Source organism: Anser anser (assembly GCF_964211835.1).
Source record: "Anser anser genome assembly, chromosome: 2".
Taxonomy (NCBI): Eukaryota; Metazoa; Chordata; class Aves; order Anseriformes; family Anatidae; genus Anser; species Anser anser.
This window is the reverse complement of record NC_139721.1, coordinates 130,700,860-130,720,554: the sequence shown is the minus strand read 5'-3', so window position 1 is coordinate 130,720,554 and position 19,695 is coordinate 130,700,860. Positions and strand designations below refer to the sequence as shown.

General features: G+C 38.4%; 1 protein-coding gene across 11 annotated transcripts in view; it reads left to right on the top strand.

The window, feature by feature from the left end:
- HDAC9 (histone deacetylase 9) overlaps positions 1-19,695 on the top strand; it is a 479,837-nt gene that overhangs the window by 213,582 nt on the left and 246,560 nt on the right. The window contains exon 1 of one of the 11 annotated variants that reach the window (XM_083825975.1): positions 9,956-18,098. The exons of the other annotated variants lie outside the window; for them this stretch is intronic. Coding sequence (XP_083682101.1) covers position 18,098 — 1 coding nt within the window. The 5' untranslated portion in view covers positions 9,956-18,097. Of the gene's footprint in view, positions 1-9,955; positions 18,099-19,695 lie in introns of those variants that run through there. 11 annotated transcript variants of the gene reach the window in all.

Below are 19,695 nucleotides of genomic sequence, written 5' to 3'. Positions count from 1 at the left end.
AACATTATCTTTATACAGGGTGAAGTGAGCTTTACTACAGGCAAGGAATAATTAGCTGAGCCTTCTGCTGTGCTTCATCAAAATGTTATATATGGTTTCTGGGAGTTGTAACATTTTCTTCCAATGTATCATTGCTTTGAATTTTGCTAGAGCCTGTTTAGGTAAGAATTGTTGAGAGTGACTGATACAAAACAAGTGCATAGGGTAATATTTCTAAGAAATGCTATCAGTTCTTGTTGAACTGTCTTTCTTTCCAGTGGCTTTTCTGCAACATGCAAGCCATTATTTTATTGGTTCACTTTTAACAATTTCAGAAAAATCCTGGAAACAAATATTATCCCTCTTTAATCATTACCATGTTTTCCATTGTTTTGGATTAATTTTTGATATATTATTAAAACATTTATGGATATTTTTCCTTTGGCTCCATGATTAGCTGGCAATAGCAGTAAAAGCACCCAAAAAGTGTTTTTCCAGGTTATAAAGATTGTGGAATTGAGAACTAAGGATATGGCAGAATTAAGCCACTTGTTCAGGTGGTTATAAATCATATAGTTGTTCTAGGGAACACCTCGAGGTTATTTAAAGTAAAGAAAGCATTTATTATGATTTACCATTTGGGGAACACTTTCCACTTTCATTACAATTTCTTCGAAGGTATGTAACGACCACAGGCTTGTTCCAAACCTGCTACCTCAGGATAACAGGATCCTGTCCTTTCTAGTGTTTTTGGGGGTGACCATGGTATCTCCGAGTCTTTCTACAAGAACCCTGAAACTACCAGAGTTCCAGTCTCTTAATAGCACTTCATGGTGCCTTCTTAAGTTGGGGCAGCAGCTTAGGAAAGTGGCAGCTTAAGTATAATATCTCTCCAGCTGACTCCAATAACCTGAAGAGATCTGTAATGAACAGATAATTCTTATGTGGGATGGATGAGGAAGGGAGGAAAGGAGGAAGAGGAAGCTGAAATGTTCTCCTGGGAGTCTGTTGATGAAAACTTCCAAACAGTCATGAGAAAATGATTTACTGTCAGCCTCTCTCCAGTTAATCAGCATGGTTTTGGATGCAGACTTGATTGTGTCCTAAACCATACCAGGTTCATGTTGCTAATAGTCAGGAAAACAAAGGAACAGTGGTTCGCTATTGGTACTGACAGGCAGAAGAATTTTTGTGTTCTTTAGTAAATTAATTAGCAGCTGCCTGCATTCTAAAGAGAAAATGTAGTTACTGTTTGCACATCTTATTTGGAATGCCTAATTAATGGAAATCGGACCCTCTTGAGATCTTGCTCTTATACTATGCAGTCATTTTTATAGTGTTAGTTTCTAGCAAGGGAGGGTGGAGGAACTCTGAATGCTTCAGTGCTCCTGTAAAACGTGCTGAGCTGACATCTCGCTGCTCATCTTTCACTGAGCTGCGTGGTGAGGTTAGGCTTTCAGGCAGCCAGAATGCTGGGTACGTTTAGTCTTGCATGTGTAAGTGTTACTGTATTAAGGAGAGGTAAGGGTAAAGACAGACACATCCTTATTTTGCTTGGCTGTTTCTTTTGAACTACTTCTGTTCTGTCTCCTTGCTTTCTGTTTAGGAAGCAGAATTACCATTTTTTTCATTACCTTCAGTAATTATCTTCTCATGCAGAACATTGAAGCTTTGGGCTTATACACGGCTTACCTGGAGGCAGGAATGTACCCATTTGAATGAGCTTGAGTCAGTGGAAACTCAATGAAGTGTTTGCTATCGGTAATGCTCATGTCAGGGACTGCCGATTCCATTTGCTTTGTAGCAGCACTTTCTCTGTTGTGGTCACTGTTCAGAGCTGCTTCACTTTCTGAATTAAAATGAGCCATGCAGTGAAGTTCCTGGATTAAATTCACCCCTCTCAATTCTGTGCTCAACTACTAAAAGCATTAACCAAATTAAGTGAAATAAGGCCTCTGGTTAACCAAATATATAATTTGCTGATATGTGAATGAGCTTTGACTCTGTACTTGATCATCCCTGAAACATTTGCATTGACATAGGGATTCCTATAATAAGAGTGGGATAAGAATGGCTATTCCAGATAACAAGCCTGGAACCTATATTATATGTAATCATATATCCAAATTAGACACACAGATAAGCAATTTTGCAGTCCATGTACTGAAGTGTCCTCCTGACACTTGGACTACCTTTTGAAGGATATCTCATAGCCTTATGTAGGTCGGCTTCATTTATGGAGCATGCTACACTTCTAAAGCAAAGTTTTCATACTGATTTTGATCCCTTCTTGTAAGCTGGAGTTGGAATCATTCAAGATTTGTGGAATTTGTTCATATCTTTATACCTGGGCTCATTAGATTTAATATTTTTCATTTTGTAAGTTCCTGATTTATGTAGTTTTAAAGAAAGTATTGGAACTGAGAACACTGATTTGAATTCATAATGTGAACTACAGTCATGATTCCTTATAGTGCCTACAGCTTCTGAGCTCCAAAGGAAGGGGAAGGGATACAGAGAGCAAGGAGCTCCATTTTTCTGGTTTCCCTCTTTCATGTTCAGGTAGCCCCCACTAGGGACATATTCTAGTTCTTAGTCTAAAGCTTTATGAATGGGCAACATTGTATTAACAGTAATAACAACAATAATAATAACTGCAACAGCAGTAATAGCAATAAATAATAAATTTCAACTATGTTCCTTCACCCAGTTGTAATAAGCCATAGATGTGAAAGCTAGATAGAACGGAAAAAAGCATATTTGGATTCCCACTGGGAAGTCTTGTTCCAGAACAGCATTTTATTCCTGGAGCAGTAAGCAGTTATTTCGTTAGCATAAGTTCCTTTTTGTGTACTTTTAATACACAGTGCAGAACAGAAAGAGATTATGAAAGACATCAAAGATAAGCATATAAAACAAGAATTTGGAGACAGATTTTACTACATGGGGGAAAGGGACAGGGGAATAATGAAAAAGGGGAAGCAGAGAGAAGAAAATTGCAGAAAGTAATGGGTGTAGACGGAAGTAACTTGTTAATATTATGACCAACTTCAAGCTCTTCTGGTGGTGGTGAGAAGTCTTCAGAAGGAGGAATGATATTTTATTGAGTTGCAAATAGCATACTGGCTGCAAAGAGTTAATTAAATTGTAGCCTGGCAATAGAAAATCAAATGTGAGATGACATTTTAGCTGTGAGGCCCACTTTAGGCTGTTGAAAAGTAGTGGACTACTAACCATGTTCTATTTTTTCCACAGCCCCAAGAAAACCTCATGGCTGCAGTGTCGCTGCTAATTTGCTTTTACATTTCATCACACATTTGATTTCTAAAGCTCAATGTATGTTTTCTAAAGCTTTTGTTAGATGCTTTTACATTTTAAAGATAGATAGCCTTGAAGGGTAATTGTCCCTTCTTTATACTATATAACAGCTTACATATAATAGCTTACATCATGATTAAGTATCTTAGCAGAATTAGGAGCACATAGCCTGCCTCAGTAGAAAGAATTCTATAAATTACTGGGATTTTACTGAAACAAATGCCACTAACAAAGCTGAGGAGCTAAATGGAAACACATGTTCTGAGCTTGTCTTTAGGTAGTTTGAGGGCATATATTTACTGTTTTGTTATCTCTTTTCTTTCGTTTGGGTACAGGGTTGTTTTCCCTTATTAGTTTAAAAATGAGCGAGAGAGAAGGAAGTGACCATACTGAGCCTATACTGTTTCTACAAGGGCAGCTTATAAACAGATTATCAAAACAAACATTTGTGCCACTCTTCATTCCACGAATAGAGAGCTATCTGATAGTAGTCAGCATGGTGCATCTTGTAGAGAACTCAAATTTAATACCAGTGTTAGGCTTTATGTAAGGAGATAGCCTATAAAACTGGAGCCCTGCTTTGCTGTGTCGACATGTCTGGAGCTCAGAATAAAATTGAGTTTCCTGCTTCAGCTATAACTTGGTCTTAAAATAACCTGAAGAAATTATAGTTCTGATTACAGAGAAAGTGAAGGACTTAGAACATTCTCCTAATAAAGCCACAAGATGACACAAGGCTTAGTCATCTGTAGTCTGTCTGTAACAGGCATTTCAGAGAGGGAAACAAGCCTTTGAAATTGGATAATTTGATTTGCAATCAGGCCTAATTATTTTAAGAACATAGAAAACCTTTGTTTTTTGGCAAAAATAATCATCTGGAATCCAATTAGAGGAGAAGAAGCCATTTTAAATATAATGGATGCTACACAGCATCCCTTGGAAAACTGATGTCTCAGAGGGAGAGAGCTATGTTTGAAATGGACTCCACCTCTCATTTTTCTTATTGCTATTTCTGAAATAAACAGTTATGCTCAAAGGACACATCACCCTAAACAATAAATAAAATGTTTGTGACTGAAAGTATGTCCAAAACCAATCCATGACAGCAATTTAAAAGTCCTAGAGAAGTCTTTCTGTCATCTTCTGAGTACTGTGGAACTTTACAGTGGCAAAAAATTCTTCAAGAAAGTAAATAACACCAGAAAAATCATGGCCACCCTCATAAAAAAAGCAGTTTTGGGAGCAGCAGTAGTGAACTGAAGAAAGATGTATAACTTAGAATTTAGACACTGTAGGGAAGCTAGTGTTATCTAAAGGTCCTTCATCTCTTCTCTGGTTTCTTTTCACATGATATAATTTTGGTAAACCTTTTTCAATTATTAGTGATTTCTAAAGGCTTTGTCTTTTAGCCTGTTGAGCTTATGGATGAGTATATGTAATATAGAGAAGCTAGTCAATGAGCTGCTCAGTTGATACTCCTTGGCTTGTAGATTCACCATGGGAGAAAGCCAGTGCTAGTTTGTGCCTGTGCAAGAATCATACAGTATCCAGTCTGAGCCTAAAGGTTTGTTGCCTATATAGTTTTGCTGGATGGGGGCCAAAGGCGTACTATATTATTTTCATAGTGAATAAGCTTTCCTTATTTGCTCCACTAAATGTGGGTAATTACCAGTCACTTCAGTTTTTTTTTTCTGTATAAATGACACAGATGTCCAGACAACATATTTATAATTTCACCCCATCTGTGCTAATTTTTCTATAAATGTCCTTTTAGTGCAGTAATCATCCTGTTTATCAACATTATCCACAGTGTTGAGCAACACGCAAAAATGTGACTCATATTCAGCCCTCATTAAAACAAAACATACCCACCCCCCTACTCTGGTGTCATGGCCCAGTGGAAATATTCAGGAGTGTCTTGGTGGTTTTTGCTCTGTCTTTTTTGGGGTCTGCTTTCCTCAGCCCAAGACATCCAAGGCTGACACAGTGGTGTTGAAGGGTGACAGGCAACAAAACCCTCTTGCTTCAAGGTGTTCAAGGTGTTATGCAGCTGCTTGTACCTGGTTATCCAGAAAGAAAGAACAACTCGCATAAATATATATGTATTTCATCTGAAATTAAGGTATTTGCTTTAAAGCACCTCTCCTCTGCACGTTGCTGGATGGAGTAAGATTACCTACTAGAGGGCTGTTGGGCTTTTGTTTTGTGATTTTTTTTGTAAGTCCTCAAATTGGGACCCAACTTTATATGGTGCCAACAGGAAAAGAGCATATTGTATGGAGAGTGCTCTGCTGTCATTCATTTGCAGTGTGCTGTAGGTACTTGGATTTTCCCTCTTCTCTCAAAAATTTCCACAACTCACCCCTGCAGAGGAAGGCTTGCATTGGAAAAGACTTAGTGGTTAGCATAAATCCTTTTTGAGGCCTGTTTACATAAAATGGCTCACATTCATCAACTTTGCTCAGACTCCCCCATACAGATGCTGTATATATTGTAATTCTTAGGAAATTTCAATGGGAAGTAATTAATGGAAATTCAGAGAAAATGTATTTATAAATCAAACAACTTGGTCATGTACAATTACACCCCCTCACCCCCAATTACTGAAAGCTACTACTGCATTTTACAGTTTAATGACCTTGAAAAAAATATTTCCAGAAACACAGCCATATTAAACGATAGGAGCAAAAGAAAATAATCCAGGATCATAAAACAGTTAGGTATTTACAGTCCTAACCTCAAAACCTTTTCTGTTAAATTAGCAAAAGCAATTGAGAAGATGGGGTCAAGACCTCCAAACTCAGTATTATTTTGGAGCAAAATATCACAGCCCTAGAAATTCTGAATAGAGTTTAAAATGGAAACAGTGTTATCAGAATCACAGGCTTCTGAATGCCCTCCTACTTAAAAAAGTATTGAAGTACTTAAAAGCAGTGTTAAAGTATGCTTTTCAGGAAAGGTAGTTTCAAGTGTTGTAAAGTAAATTGCGTCTTTTAATTCAGCTTTTAGGTTATTTCATCAGTTATGTGTGTGCGAGCACGTTCACTAGCACTACCTCCTGTTTCCTTAGGAAAGAATAACCATATTTGATAGTATAGTTTGATCTGGTAAATGTTGACGACACATAAATGAAGAAGGAAAGAAACTGCTGACATTTTTCCAGTTTTGGAATGAGTGTCATGCTGCACGTTTCCAGTGTAATCTGAGCACTCACAGAAGAATCGTAACTATGCCACCTTTTAACAGTCCCCGTGGAAGAAGAAGATTATAGGAATCTCTCCTCTAGATGTACAGGCATACGTTTTCTGCATTCTGATCGGATACATGTATGCTGGTGTTTGTATGCTAGTAAGGTATGCACCTTCTGCTCGATGTGAACGCTGGAAGTATAAAATATTGCTGGAAGGGTAAAACTGCTTCTTCTTATTGAATCAAAAAAATCCTTTCTATCAAAAAGTTTTGGCCCGTAACAGGGTCAGAGGAAATTAAAGTAGCCTTTCATTCTGTGTTAGAGGAACTTCCTCTGAAGTTTCAGACTACCAGACTAGCAGGCTAAATTCAGCAGCAGGGATGCCTTCAATTAACTGTATCAGTTCTATTTGTAGTACAAAGGATATGAACGGCCTACATAGCTTAAAAGAAAGGAGGCTAAACAGAACTTAAAGAGGTACCCTGCATATAGCAATTTCAAAGGAAAGCAATGGGATCTCTGCCAGTCAGCAGTTTAAAATCATAACTAATGCAAAGACGGACTGAGTTTATACAGGTGTGCTGTCTTGTCAATAAGACATCAAGGAAGAATTTCTGTAGGAGAGGTTGCTTAGAATGTAAAGCACTGCTGAAAGCAGTGAGGGAAGTGAGCAATGCAAATGAGTTTAAGGCAGAATTAACAAGTTCATTTTAGAGGAATGCATGGTTAGCTCAGGGGATTGGTAATAATCTTGAGATCTTCATCTCTAGAGCACCAGTTTGAATTTAACCAGGTTGTTGATGCCAATCAAAATACATTGTCCTTGTTATTGATCTCTGTGAAATGACCTTCCAATGTCCTTGGAAAAACATCCTGAACCTGCAGTTGGCACATGAAAAAAATAAAGAAATGAATGGGCATGGTGATGTACCTTCTGTAGACTCACTCAGACCTCTTTTCAGGGAAGCTAGCAGAGAGCATGGGGAATATCATGTTCCTTGCTTCTCTCAATTAGCATATCAAGCTGTAATGTGACAGTGGACTGAAGTAAATATTAGGCTTTCAATAAAAGAAAAGGGAAAATTAATGAAAAGAATACTTGGTGTATTTTGTCATCATTAGAATATCTAGAACCATCAAGAAATATGAAACCTCTACATTTCTCTATGTCTGGATCTGATCACCTTAGGATGCATTATTGTTGAAGGCCAAATTGCTAAAGAATGAGATGGCAGGGATGTGCATCCCTGAGACTGAAAGGGTGGAATTACCATCCCAGCCACATTGTTTACACAGTCTTCATTTCAGCAGTCAGTCTGCTGACTGTTGTTAGTTTTCCCAACTATTAATTTTTTTCCCCAACTAAATAATTGTGCATGTCTTTTACATGCACAGTTATTTAGACCCCATACACAGTAGACATGAGGAGACTAAGTGTAGTCTATTCAGAAAGCATAGTTTTGGGCCCCTCAGTACAAGAAGGACATCGAGGTGCTGGAGCATGTCCAAAGAAGGGCAACAAAGCTGGTGGTGGGTCTAGAGAACAAGGCTTATGAGGAGTGGCTAAGGGAGCTGGGGTTGTTTAGCTTGGAGAAAAGAAGGTTCAGGGGAGACCTCATTGTACTTTACAATTACCTTAAAGGAGGCTATAGCAAGGTGGGGATCAGGCTCTTCTCCCAAACACCTAGTGATAAGATGAGGGGAAATGGCCTTAAGTTGCACCAGGGGAGGTTTAGGTTGGATATTAGGAGAAATTTCCTTACTGAAAGGGTTGTGAGGCATTGGAACAGGGTGCCAATAGAGGTGGTTGAGTCACCATCCCTGGAGGTCTTCAAGAAACGTGTAGATGCAGAACTTAGTAGCATGGTTTAGTGGTGGACTTGTCAGTCCTAGGTTAAAGGTTGGACTAGTTGATCTTAGAGGTCTTTTCTGACCTGAGTGATCCTATGATTCTATGTCTGTCTGCACAGAGAACCAGTGGAACCACCTTATCCACTGTGACTACAGAAGAGAGGAATGGATTGGACTTTCAGTGACTATCCAAAATCCCCTTGAAAGCATCTCTAGATGTAAGACTCTGGAGGACTCTGTCCCTTTTTGTATCCAGAGTGATAACAGAACAAGGTTCCTGGGCTTCAAATATTATTAATACTCAGTACACGAAGTATACTCAGTTTTATGATGTCATCTAGCTTTCTTAAGAACATAACAGATGCAATTTTTCATGATTTAATGGCATTTGCTGATGTTAAATGAAGATGTGAAAGACAAGGAAATAGAGGTGTTTTCCTTGGTCACTACATCCCAGAAGGTCCAGAGAATAAAAAGTATTCCTGCTTCAGAAAGCAGAAGAAAGGCTGACATATAGTCTAAGGACAAAAGAGGACTGTAGTGCTCAAGCTTTGAATTCACTTCATATTGTTAAGGAATCACATGGCAGCAACAGAGCTTTCACGGGCCCTTGAATAGTGCCAGGAAGGACAGGGATTGTGAATTCTGGTTTATTTTGTCTACTGAAATGTTAAAGGTGGCACAGATGGGCAACGTTTCCATTTCAGTCAGTGGAGCTACCCTGTCATCTGGCTCTAGGCAACTAGATATTCACTGATGTCATTAGTTCAGACAAATGGTAAATATGCCATAAATTTTCTGTGTATTCAGTAACTGAGTAAGGGGGGTTTCACTCCAGGGAAGAACGGGCCAAGATCAAATTAACTCTTTTCAGAAAAGGTAAAAAATTTAGAATTTCTGTTAAGGTAGGTTAATATGACTACATTTAAAGTAATTTTACTTAGGAAAAAATTGGGAGTGTATTCCAAGCACAGTAGCACAAAGGGAAACCACCATAGAGTCTCTCCTTGGTACGGAGACTTCCCCAAAAAACATTTTGTCAATAGTAGATGGTTACTCATTCCAACTAAGTATTCTCCAGTGCATTTTACTGGATTGAAAATTAAAGGGTTTCTCCCAAAACTCTGTTTTTCACTAGGTCTCTGTTTTGCAAAAATGCAGGACTTTCACTGGGAGCAGGAAGGGTTTACTGATAACCTGCTGAAGAACAATCTCTTCCACTGTGAATGTCTTGCAATGAAAAGTAGTAGTGCAGGTAACTTTCAACCGATATAGGCCAATTCCAAAGATACATGCCAGCTAAATTCTCAGTAGAAAAATGAGAACTTTGGCATCTTACACTGCCAAGCATTTCATTCTTAGAAACAAGACTGTGTGAGAAGATTTCATAACTTAAAGTGCCTTGTATCAACTGTTATATCTGCAGTCTATAAATGTTTCTAACTGCAGCATTGCTTGAATTGTGTTACCAATAAAATCCTCTGTAATTTTTTTAGTGTTAATGCTTTTAGAAGAAAAAAAAACTTTTTTTTTTAGCTGAAGGTTTTTGAATGATTTAATTGCCTTCTTAATTAGTTCCAAAATAAATGATTTGTTAATGGAGAATATATACATTGAGATTTCAAACATATTGTATCGTGTTTCTCTAAATCACACAGAAATAAGGTTTTGTTTGTTTGTTTGTTTGTTTTTTCAACTAATGTCAAAGATTTGCCCAAAGAATAAATCAAAGTATATTTCATGAAACTTTCAGGAATCATGCAAATCAGATTTTCATCTGAATTAAACACATCTACCTCCATGTAACAATTACCAAATTTTGAAAAAAAAATCTAGTATGCTTTTCAGGTTTTCATATCTTGCCCTACTGCATAATTCATTTCCCCTAGTGAAGAGATTTCACCGAACTTGATGAAATTTGTTTTGTAAACTCCATCCTTGCCAAACTGAAATCTCTGTGACATCTGAACTATATTCTCCAGTTATTCTGAGCATGTGTTAAATTCATCCTTGCTGAAGTAAATGTGAGATTTTATGTTCACTTCAGTGCAGTCAGAATTTTCCCCAGTTTCCAAATTCAGAGTTCATGGGTGTGTGACATGTGCTTCTTTGACTATAATGTACAAGACTAGTGATGGTACAGCCTAGCAAATTTTTGGTTCCAGCTGAAGTTTTTGAGGGAGAGTAGCTTTAAAAAAAAATAAAAATGCAGAAAGTCAAGTGTCAGGCCTATGTGGTCACTGGCACTCAGTGCGGTTTCATATGCAGTCTCACAGATATTTGGTTCCTGAAGCTGAATGACTTTTATAGCTGCTCAACTACAGGTATGTCAACCTGGCAAGGAGGTATGCCCAGCAAGTACTTTTCTGCTAGGCTCACGTGTGGTGCTCACATTGATAAATCTGCTGATCTTTAGGAGTACGTACTTGTACGTATTTAAGAGCAAAAGTTTATGGTATTTGACATGATAGGGAAAAGTAGTGGCATATTAGAGAAATGCATTTTATTTATTTTTGTAAATATCTGGCTGATACAGTACCCTTGGTAAAATCACAGTTTCTGTGTGATGAAAGTAGTAGAGCTGTGTAGATAATTGTAGATTTCATCTCTACTGAATGAGCTCCATTTCAGAGCTCAACAGTTTGATTCTTGGCTGCTGTGGGCTGAATCTGGACCTGGATCGAAGTACCAATGGGACATCTGTCATTCCTATGCTCAGTTTTTTTTCCTGCTTTTCTTGGGTAGGAAAGACACAAACCTGACAGTATAAACTGGAACACCGAGGTAGTGTTGAATGTTAGAAATTGAGAATTAGAAGCTGGCTGAGTGCAGGGAATGTGGCTGGGAGCTGAGGAACAGATGAGAAGAAAAAGCCCTATAGAAAGCAACCATTTGTGATTCAATATTTGATGTAGACTATCAGCCGTAAAACTACTTTTTCCTATTCAATGCAGTTGATCAACGTTTTCTCTTAAGTTCTTAGACCAGTTGTCTTCTTACGGAACAAAATATTAACACAGTTAGCATAGCTGAGTACTTGTAGAAACAGCCAAAATAGCCAATATATTGCATTAAATGGAATTTTTATAGATGTCTAAGAGATCCATTCAGGAAGAAGCTTTTAAAGCACATCAGTTGTATTCTGTATGAATGAACAAACATTTTTTAAGGAATAGATCGTCTCTGCAACAGTTTTCAACTGGCAATTGATCTGCTAATATTTGTGGTTTCTGCATGCCACTACATGGTCTCCTGCCAAAGGCCGTGGCCATGGCATCCTGGTCAGTGACTAAACGCAATGTGAGGAATCTTTCTACTCCTTTAAGAGGTGTGTCTTAAGGGGACTGTTGCATATGTGTCTAGGCATGGTGATCAATCTCAAACTGATTTCAACTGTTTGTTAACAATTTTGGCTGTATACAAGTCTGTGTGAGATTTGGTTTTCCACAAAACACTCATTTTTGTTGTTCTGCATACTCTCCCGGTATATTCTTCCTTAAAAACAACAATAACAACAAAAACAACAACAAAACCACACACACAAAACAAACAAACAAACAAAATGACCAGAGGGGAATGGGGAATTAAGTTATGTTATTCTTTGAGTCTTAATTTGAGTTTCAGCTTCTCCTCTGTAAATCTGTCTGTGGATACTCACACTGGACGTGTTAGAATGGTGGCAAGTGCTCCTTTTACACATTGTTGACTTTTCTCTCTTCTGCCTTATGGGCAGGGTGGAAAGCAAAAGCAGAAGGAATGAGAAATAAGTTGCTAGCTGTAAAGGAAAAGCTGCTAATTCAAAACTATATGACTGGGGGTTTGATATGTCATATTTTTCTTGATACTAAATGTATTGAACTTTATAAATGGTAGATTTTACTAAAGTATTTCCAACATGCTCATGAGACAGTACTGTCACCCATAAGAAGAGTGGCAATATTTGGCTTCTTTCATGTTGATTTGGGGCCATGCTCTCCCTTCTTATGCCTCCTTTAAAGAGAACAGGCTAACCAAGAGAACAAGGACAGAAGAACGATGTGTCCAAAAGATGGATCTTGGGAGGAGGCAGACAGACAGGGCAGTTCTTATTTTATGCCTTTTAAGAAAGCATTTAGGGTTCTCTGTTGTAAAGTGAGGTGGCCATCATTTATCTGGTGTACATCCCACTCTAGATGGATGAGCAAAAGCTGTGCAGCTGAGGTTCTCATGAACATCCAATTGTACCAGTTGTACTACTCACTGTTCACAAGCTAGGTTTCCCTGAGGAAATTAGCCTTAGAGGCACTGTTTACATGACCTGTCCTAGCTCTGATCGTGTTTTCTAGGAATGGCAAGTCTCTTTTCAGTGGAATTCTCTTTATTCTCTTAGCCAGCAGTGATGAATGTGCAGTCTCATTACGGGTACGCCTCACAGGACTATTCACACAACCCACATTGAAAACGCTTTTTCTTTTCTGATTTTTTACTCCCTTGAGATATAGAAATATCTTATTGAAGACAACAGAACTGTGTCAAAGATGCATGCTGTGCTCTGAAATTACATGAGTTCATTCAGTACTGGTGGCAGCTGATTTGTGTCGATGGAGGCTTCCCACATGTTGCACACAGACACAATTTGTACTTGTGCCAGAAATCATTGTTTCCCACCTGTGCTGTATAATCTGCTCCTAATGCCTATGACCTATTTTTAAAGTCTTTCTCTTTATAGCTGCTTATGTGCAGTATTTATAGAAACACCACTGAAATGGTCACAAAGAGAAGTGTGGACAACAGCTGTGTATCACTCCTTATTTTGTGGTATTTTCTTAAAACAGTGGTGCAACTATTTGTCATGCACAGTTACTACTCACCGGAAGAAGTCATGTCTTTTATCATTTATCCACAAAGAGCTGTTGTGCTCAGAACTGTTTGTAGCTTCTGCCGGCTTTTGCATACCTGCCTGAGCAAATGATATCTGCTCTGTATCTTTGCTTTCACAGTAGAGCTGACTGCTCTGTTATCTGTAGTTTGCCATCAAAACTGCAAACAAAAACGTGGTGGGAAAAGACTGTCTACAGATGAAAGTGCTTATAAATTAAATATGCCATGCAACAGGACGTTCAGATTACAGACCATTTTTTAAGCTTTAAAAGGGTTTTGTAATGGATGTGATATTAAGTTGCACGCAAACTACACTGAAGTTAGTAAAACCCAGCTGTTTTCTAACAGCATAACAAATAACAAACCCCAGCAGTTTAATCCAATGAAGGATTAATTAATATGATCTGAAAAGCAAATCACATGGTGGTTTTCAGAAGGGAAACTGGCATTAGAGCAAACTTACATATATGTAACATTCCGTGATAGCATTTCTGACTAAAGAATAGTCGCAAAAACTGCTGAAGTATCACATTAAACTGGTATCAGATTAAACTGGTAATTGAAAGTTGCAGTTTAAAACCTAGACAGGCATTTCATAAGATCATTTCCAGAGACCACAAATTATTGTTTATCAATCCAAGTATTAAGATACAGTAGCAGGGAAATTTCCATTGTGATCAATCAGATTTTAGTTTGCGTATGTACAAATATATCTGCCCATATAAGATTGCAAAATGCCCATATGAGGGAAATTGCACTCTCAGTGTGAATAAATGTGGCACCTGCCAGTAGATTTATCACTGCCATTGTTCCCCTGTTCTGTCTCTGCAGAGACAGGGGGAGCAGAAAAGCGGCAGCAGCTTGGCCATGTGCTGTACGCCAGTCTGCCTTTCCTGAACACGCAGGGTAGCATTGCTTTCAGGGGCCTGCCATGGGCTGGAAAGCATTGGCAGACTGACTCTAAGCAGAACTCTTTGCTGAGGGCATGGGTCAAAGGGAGCAGGAGAAAGGTTAGGAATTAACATAAAAGGCACAGATTTTCTTTCAGATGCCTTTTTTCTCCATAAATGCTATAACATTTTTTAGATCTTTGTGCATCTGTCTGACTGAAGGCCCAACCCATTTTTGCTTGAGATGGGGTTAAACGCATGACTTCCCTCGGTGCCTTTTCACCCATTGAAGCTTTTCTCTCAGAAGAAATTATCTGCCATATGAAAATATGCCTCTCCTAGTAGAATCATAGATCAGCAAAATAGTGTGAGATGGCCATTAGTCTAATAAGAGACATGTTGTACTCTGGTAAGGTTTAATGGCCGGCTGCGAGCAACATCTGCAGGAATTTCAAGTGAAAGCAATACGTATTTACTTGTCTTCCTCATTTACATCTTCAGGCTGAAGAGAGGCTTAAAATTCATTGTTCCTTAAATATGTATCTATCACATCAGAAAAAGCACATTGGCACATCAGTGTAGATAAGCATTGGGTAGATGTGGATCATTTCAGTCCAGTTTACCCAAACTTTAAAGTATACCTCACCATGGGAGTCCATTAGAGCCATGGGCCTTACACCAGCATTTTGGAGTCCTTCTTCATTGCTCTGTCACAGTAAATCCTCACCATTTCTCATGCTCTGTCCCTTCTTCAACTCACTTCTGTGCCCCTTATGGATCACAAAGGAAGACGTTGTGGTTATTCTTCTGCCTTACCAGGTATGTTGCTGCCAGCTACGCCAGCTAAGGCCAGCTAAGCAAGAAAATGTTTGTAGGGGACCCCAAACAGAATCTTAGAAAGATCGAGAGCTACCAACACGACTGCCATTGCTCTGTCCTTACCCAAACATGCCTGCTCAGTGCCGTGCCAACTAATCCACAGGGAAAGGCAGAAAAGAGGGCACAAAGGGAACTCAGGATTTCAGAGGGGGAACAGAAGTTTGTCTGGCAGTGAGGTGAGGGAAGTGGTAAGGGATGTGTGTGTGCAGCCCTCTCCTCACCCCACCACCCCCCGGTACGCAACCCCAGGGGCTGCCGGCCTCAGTGCAGCCGTTTAACAGCCTGGTGGTGGGATGACGGAGAGTTCTTGCCAGATGGTTTTCTTTACTTAGATTGAAACTAGCTTCGTGTTGGTGGCTCTGTCTTTCACAGGCTGCAGAAACGGTCACTGAAGTGGCTGGGAGGATGCTACTAGAGGTTGTCAACATCAGTTATCACTGGCTATTTTTTGATCTCAAGTGGTGCTACTGTGCTGTAAGAGTTCTGTCCAATGTGTGAGTGGTTTTATCACTGCTGAATGGAGGTTGTTCCTGAGGCTACCCAACTTGACGTGTTTTAAAATAGTGCTCATATGGTGTTAATTGGCTTGATTGCATTAAATACAAGATTATGTTTTACTAGCGAAGTGAGTGATGTAGGAGTCATCCTCATCGCTGAAGAAATAGCTCCATGCACTGCCTGCTTACACATCTCCTGGTTGACAGTGCTCACGCTCGGTTGCAGGCTCTAATAAAGCAGATTGGTTTATTAAGACAACCTGGGCCATCACTGGACATACCACATGTGGCTGTCATTGTGACACACACCCCACACAGAATGACTTTAGCAAGCCTCTCGCCTCCTTTCATAAAACAAGACAGGGAGCTCCTCCTTTTCTTTGCAGAGAAAATTACGACAGCAGATCTGGTATTGTTTAACCACGCTTGGGAGGGCTGGCGAGGACTGCTGGGGATCTTGCATGCAGTACGACGGAGTAGCTTAACTCCCCAAGGAGTAATTTTAAGCTCTTCTCAGATTTAGGAATAATGATTATATTTGAGCCATTTTTCTTTAGCTCTCCATACTAACCATTAACTGGAACATTGTGCAAGAAGAGCCTCTATTCTTGTATGATAACTGATTCTTTGTTTTGCAGCTTTTGGCATCGCCTTGTGGTGTCCAATTCTTAATCCAGCTTTGTGTATATCTATATATAGATATAAAGTTCAAATGTAAATATCAAATAAAGTTGAGTATATCAGTTGTGCATGTATATGGATTTTGTGGCTAAAAGTTTACAGTAAGCAGAAATGAGCAATCTGATGTTACCATTGTCTTCAGTTGCTCTTCCTTTTGTTGATTGTTTTGGGATAGCACTGATGCCAATGTTTCTGTAGCTTTTGACTGAGTTTTGTGTGTGTGTGTGTGTGTGTGTCGCATGTTTTAATGGTAAAATAGATATTAGAAATAACATGAATCTAAAATTATATGCTTATTCATAAAATATAAATTAAAAATCAAGAATTTCACTTTTAGGGATATATTTCAAATGGTTTTACTTTCAAGCAAATTACTTATTTTAATGGCATACAAAGATGCGATAGAGTTTATACTGTGGCTAAACCATGTTTTGAGAAGAAACCTTCAGTGGGTTTGTGTTTTTATTTTATTCTTTTATGATAGTGCAAGCTACAGATTCAAAAAGCCTAAGAAAACCATTAAGAATGTACCGTGCTAGAAAATACAGGTATTTCAATGCACTAACCACTATACTCAGCAACTCCAGTAGCATGTTGATACTTCTGTACTCAGGAGACTGTGGTTCAGTCCCTGGTGCCCAAGGTTGGGCTGAGAACTTGAACCACAGTCATTTAGCAGGAAGTTTATACTGGTTCAGACTGTGCCTTGGAATATTGGGGAGCCTACTGTGGAAAAGGAAACCACAGGGAAAGGATGAATACAGTTCTGCACGTGCATGCCAACATACACCACCAATTCAATGGCCATGACCAGTAAAGTTCCGCCGTGGGAGGTGCCAGTGAAGGTTACATAGTCAAAAGTAGTGCCTGGAGGTGGTGGCAAAGAGCTTATGAAGACCATGGGAAGGGAGCAAAGTATGTTATATAGTACCTGTTTAAAACGCACCAAAAAATGCACTGAATTTCATGATCCACCTATTTATTTATTCATTTATTTTTTCTGCTCTTCTTGCTTCTGTGTTGTGATCCTCTTTATTGTTTCAGAAGTTTTATCTTTATTTATTTTTTCTTTTTTTTAGTATTTTTTTCTGTAAATATTGAAGTATAAAATAGAGCATAAGTGGTTTAGCTGAAGCAGAAAATAGTGAACTTTCATAATGAGACAAGAGTAATAACTGTGCACTGAGTGGATTTCTGGGAAGTGGATTCCCTTCACTCTGCCGCTTTTTTTTTTATTTGAAAGTACAACATAGCATCTTGAAAATATTTTACCATGAAGTCTACTGTATTACAAGAAGGAAGGAGCACTTTTAATCTAATATAATGATAATAGGTGAAGGAAAGGTGCAATCATCTATCATGTAATAGTTACAAATCTGTTTCTTGGAAGGTCAGTTTGACATTTCCTTATGGATGGTACATTAGAAGTCATTTATAGTATAATACAGTAAATAACACATAGTAGATACACAGTAAATATAGTATATAGTAGATACATAGTAAATACATAGTAGATACACAGTAAATATAGTAAATACAGTAAATTATTTCTAATTATTCATTTCATCTTAAACACCTTTTTACTTTCTTCTCTCTGTTTTGGCAAGTTCATGGCAAGATCAGTAGCTCTTGAAAGGTTAACTGCATTAATGTTTGTCTTTGAAGGTGCTGCCTTTTTTTTTTTTTTTTTTTTTTCCTGTGGAGACAACAGTGAGCATTATAGAAATCAGTCTTGCTTTTTTGAGACATGTTTGTGTCTTTCGACTCTTTGTTAATATGATTCTCATTTAGAAACAGGAACTGTGAAATATGCTGGGGAATAAATAGATCTCTTCTAAATAGCTATTGTCAAGGAAGAGCAAAGGAAATGAATTGTGCGAATTCTTAGAACCGAGTAACGTTTATTTCAGAAAAAGACATACTTCTCAGATCAGAATGGCTTTTGCTTTACAAGTAAGTTATTTTTTCTCTGTCTTTGTAATAATGATAATGGGGAAATTTGCTATAGCAGTTTCTGCATATGGGAGGTTGTAGAAGTCTCTTTGATAGCTATTTAATGTATCCACTAGCTTGATATCAAAATTGGAAGAGCCAGCAGAGTTTTAAGCTTGGGTGGACGCTGCATTGAAGTTTGTGTCATGTGAGCCTGCTTGACATTATCAGGATAATCTCAGTATTGTAGAAATGTTTTGAACTCAGAAACACGTGGAACCAAATACACACAAGAGGAAAAGATGCACCGTAAATTTTCATCAGAGGGCTTTATTTAAGGGGCTGGAAGGTGTAGTGGGTAAACTTCCATTGAGTCTCTCTCTTTTATTTGAGAGAACGGTGAACAGCTGGTCCAAAATGGAATGGTACAAGATAGGTTTGAAGAAGATGAATATCGCTTGGAGATCTCATGCAGAAATAATTGAAGTGAGCACCAGTTTCTATCTGCTGTGCAGTGCTTTGGAGTAGTTCAATGTGGACAGCCATTTTTCAGGAACTGACTAAATTCTGAAGAATCTTTCATGTAGTTTACGCACAGGTGCTTTCTGAGGATATTTGGACTATTCCAGATTACTATTGAGTATTTTCACTCAGTTCTGGAGCTTTGGGGTCTTCAGCCAGATTTCAGAGTGACTGGCAAGGTTTTGTGTGTGTTTTCAGATGATTCTGAAAGGTCATTATTTGATGATAGTCAAGAGGCTCTGTTTCAGTGAGTTTAATTGAAGGTTTTAATGGCAGAAGGGACTTCAAATACTGATTTTTGTACTGCATTTATTGTGACATTAAACTGTGTATGTGGTTGTATCATTGGGTCCTTTGGCTTGTGTTTGGACTTCAGAAGCTGAATATGCTGTTGTGTATATCATAATTTCCAGTCAAAAGTTAAACTTTTCAATAAGCTTAATTTAAATGGTTGGCAGCAAAAAATAATGTAAATGATTCAACAGAAGAACGTCAAATGATTCCTAATGATTTTCTTGTAAACTATTCACTGTAATAGTTTGCCGATGTCAATGGAAAGGGTGATCCCACCTAGTAGTGTTGGTGGTCTGTTCATCTTATACCACAATAATACGCTGTCAGTATAAATGTATTTGTACAAAATGTTGTCATATTTATTAGGTCATATATGTCACTGTTGACAAACAAAGAGTCCTTGATCTTCTTGTTCCAAAGAGTTCAGGATCTACAGTTGTTCAGCCTTGTGACCAGGAGTCATGCAACATTATGGCATTTCATTTCCATGCCTTTGTAGGGGTAGCTGATAACTATCGTGTGACACTGTCTGAAGTCAGCCTTCTTGTAATTAGTAGTGGGATTTCAGCAACTTCATCCCAGTCTGAAATTAGCCTCTTTACCAGAATGACCTCTAAGGTGAGGTGAAGCAAGCTAACAAAAGCGTATAAAAGAAGGTGCACGTTCTGGAGATGGGTGAATTAAGAGGTAGGTAGACAGTGACATTTGGTCATTTCCCATTTTTTTAAAAAAGATCATCTGCTAGTTTTTTATGGTCTTTGTCATGGAAGGTAAGCCATTAATTTTACCTGTATTCAGAAAG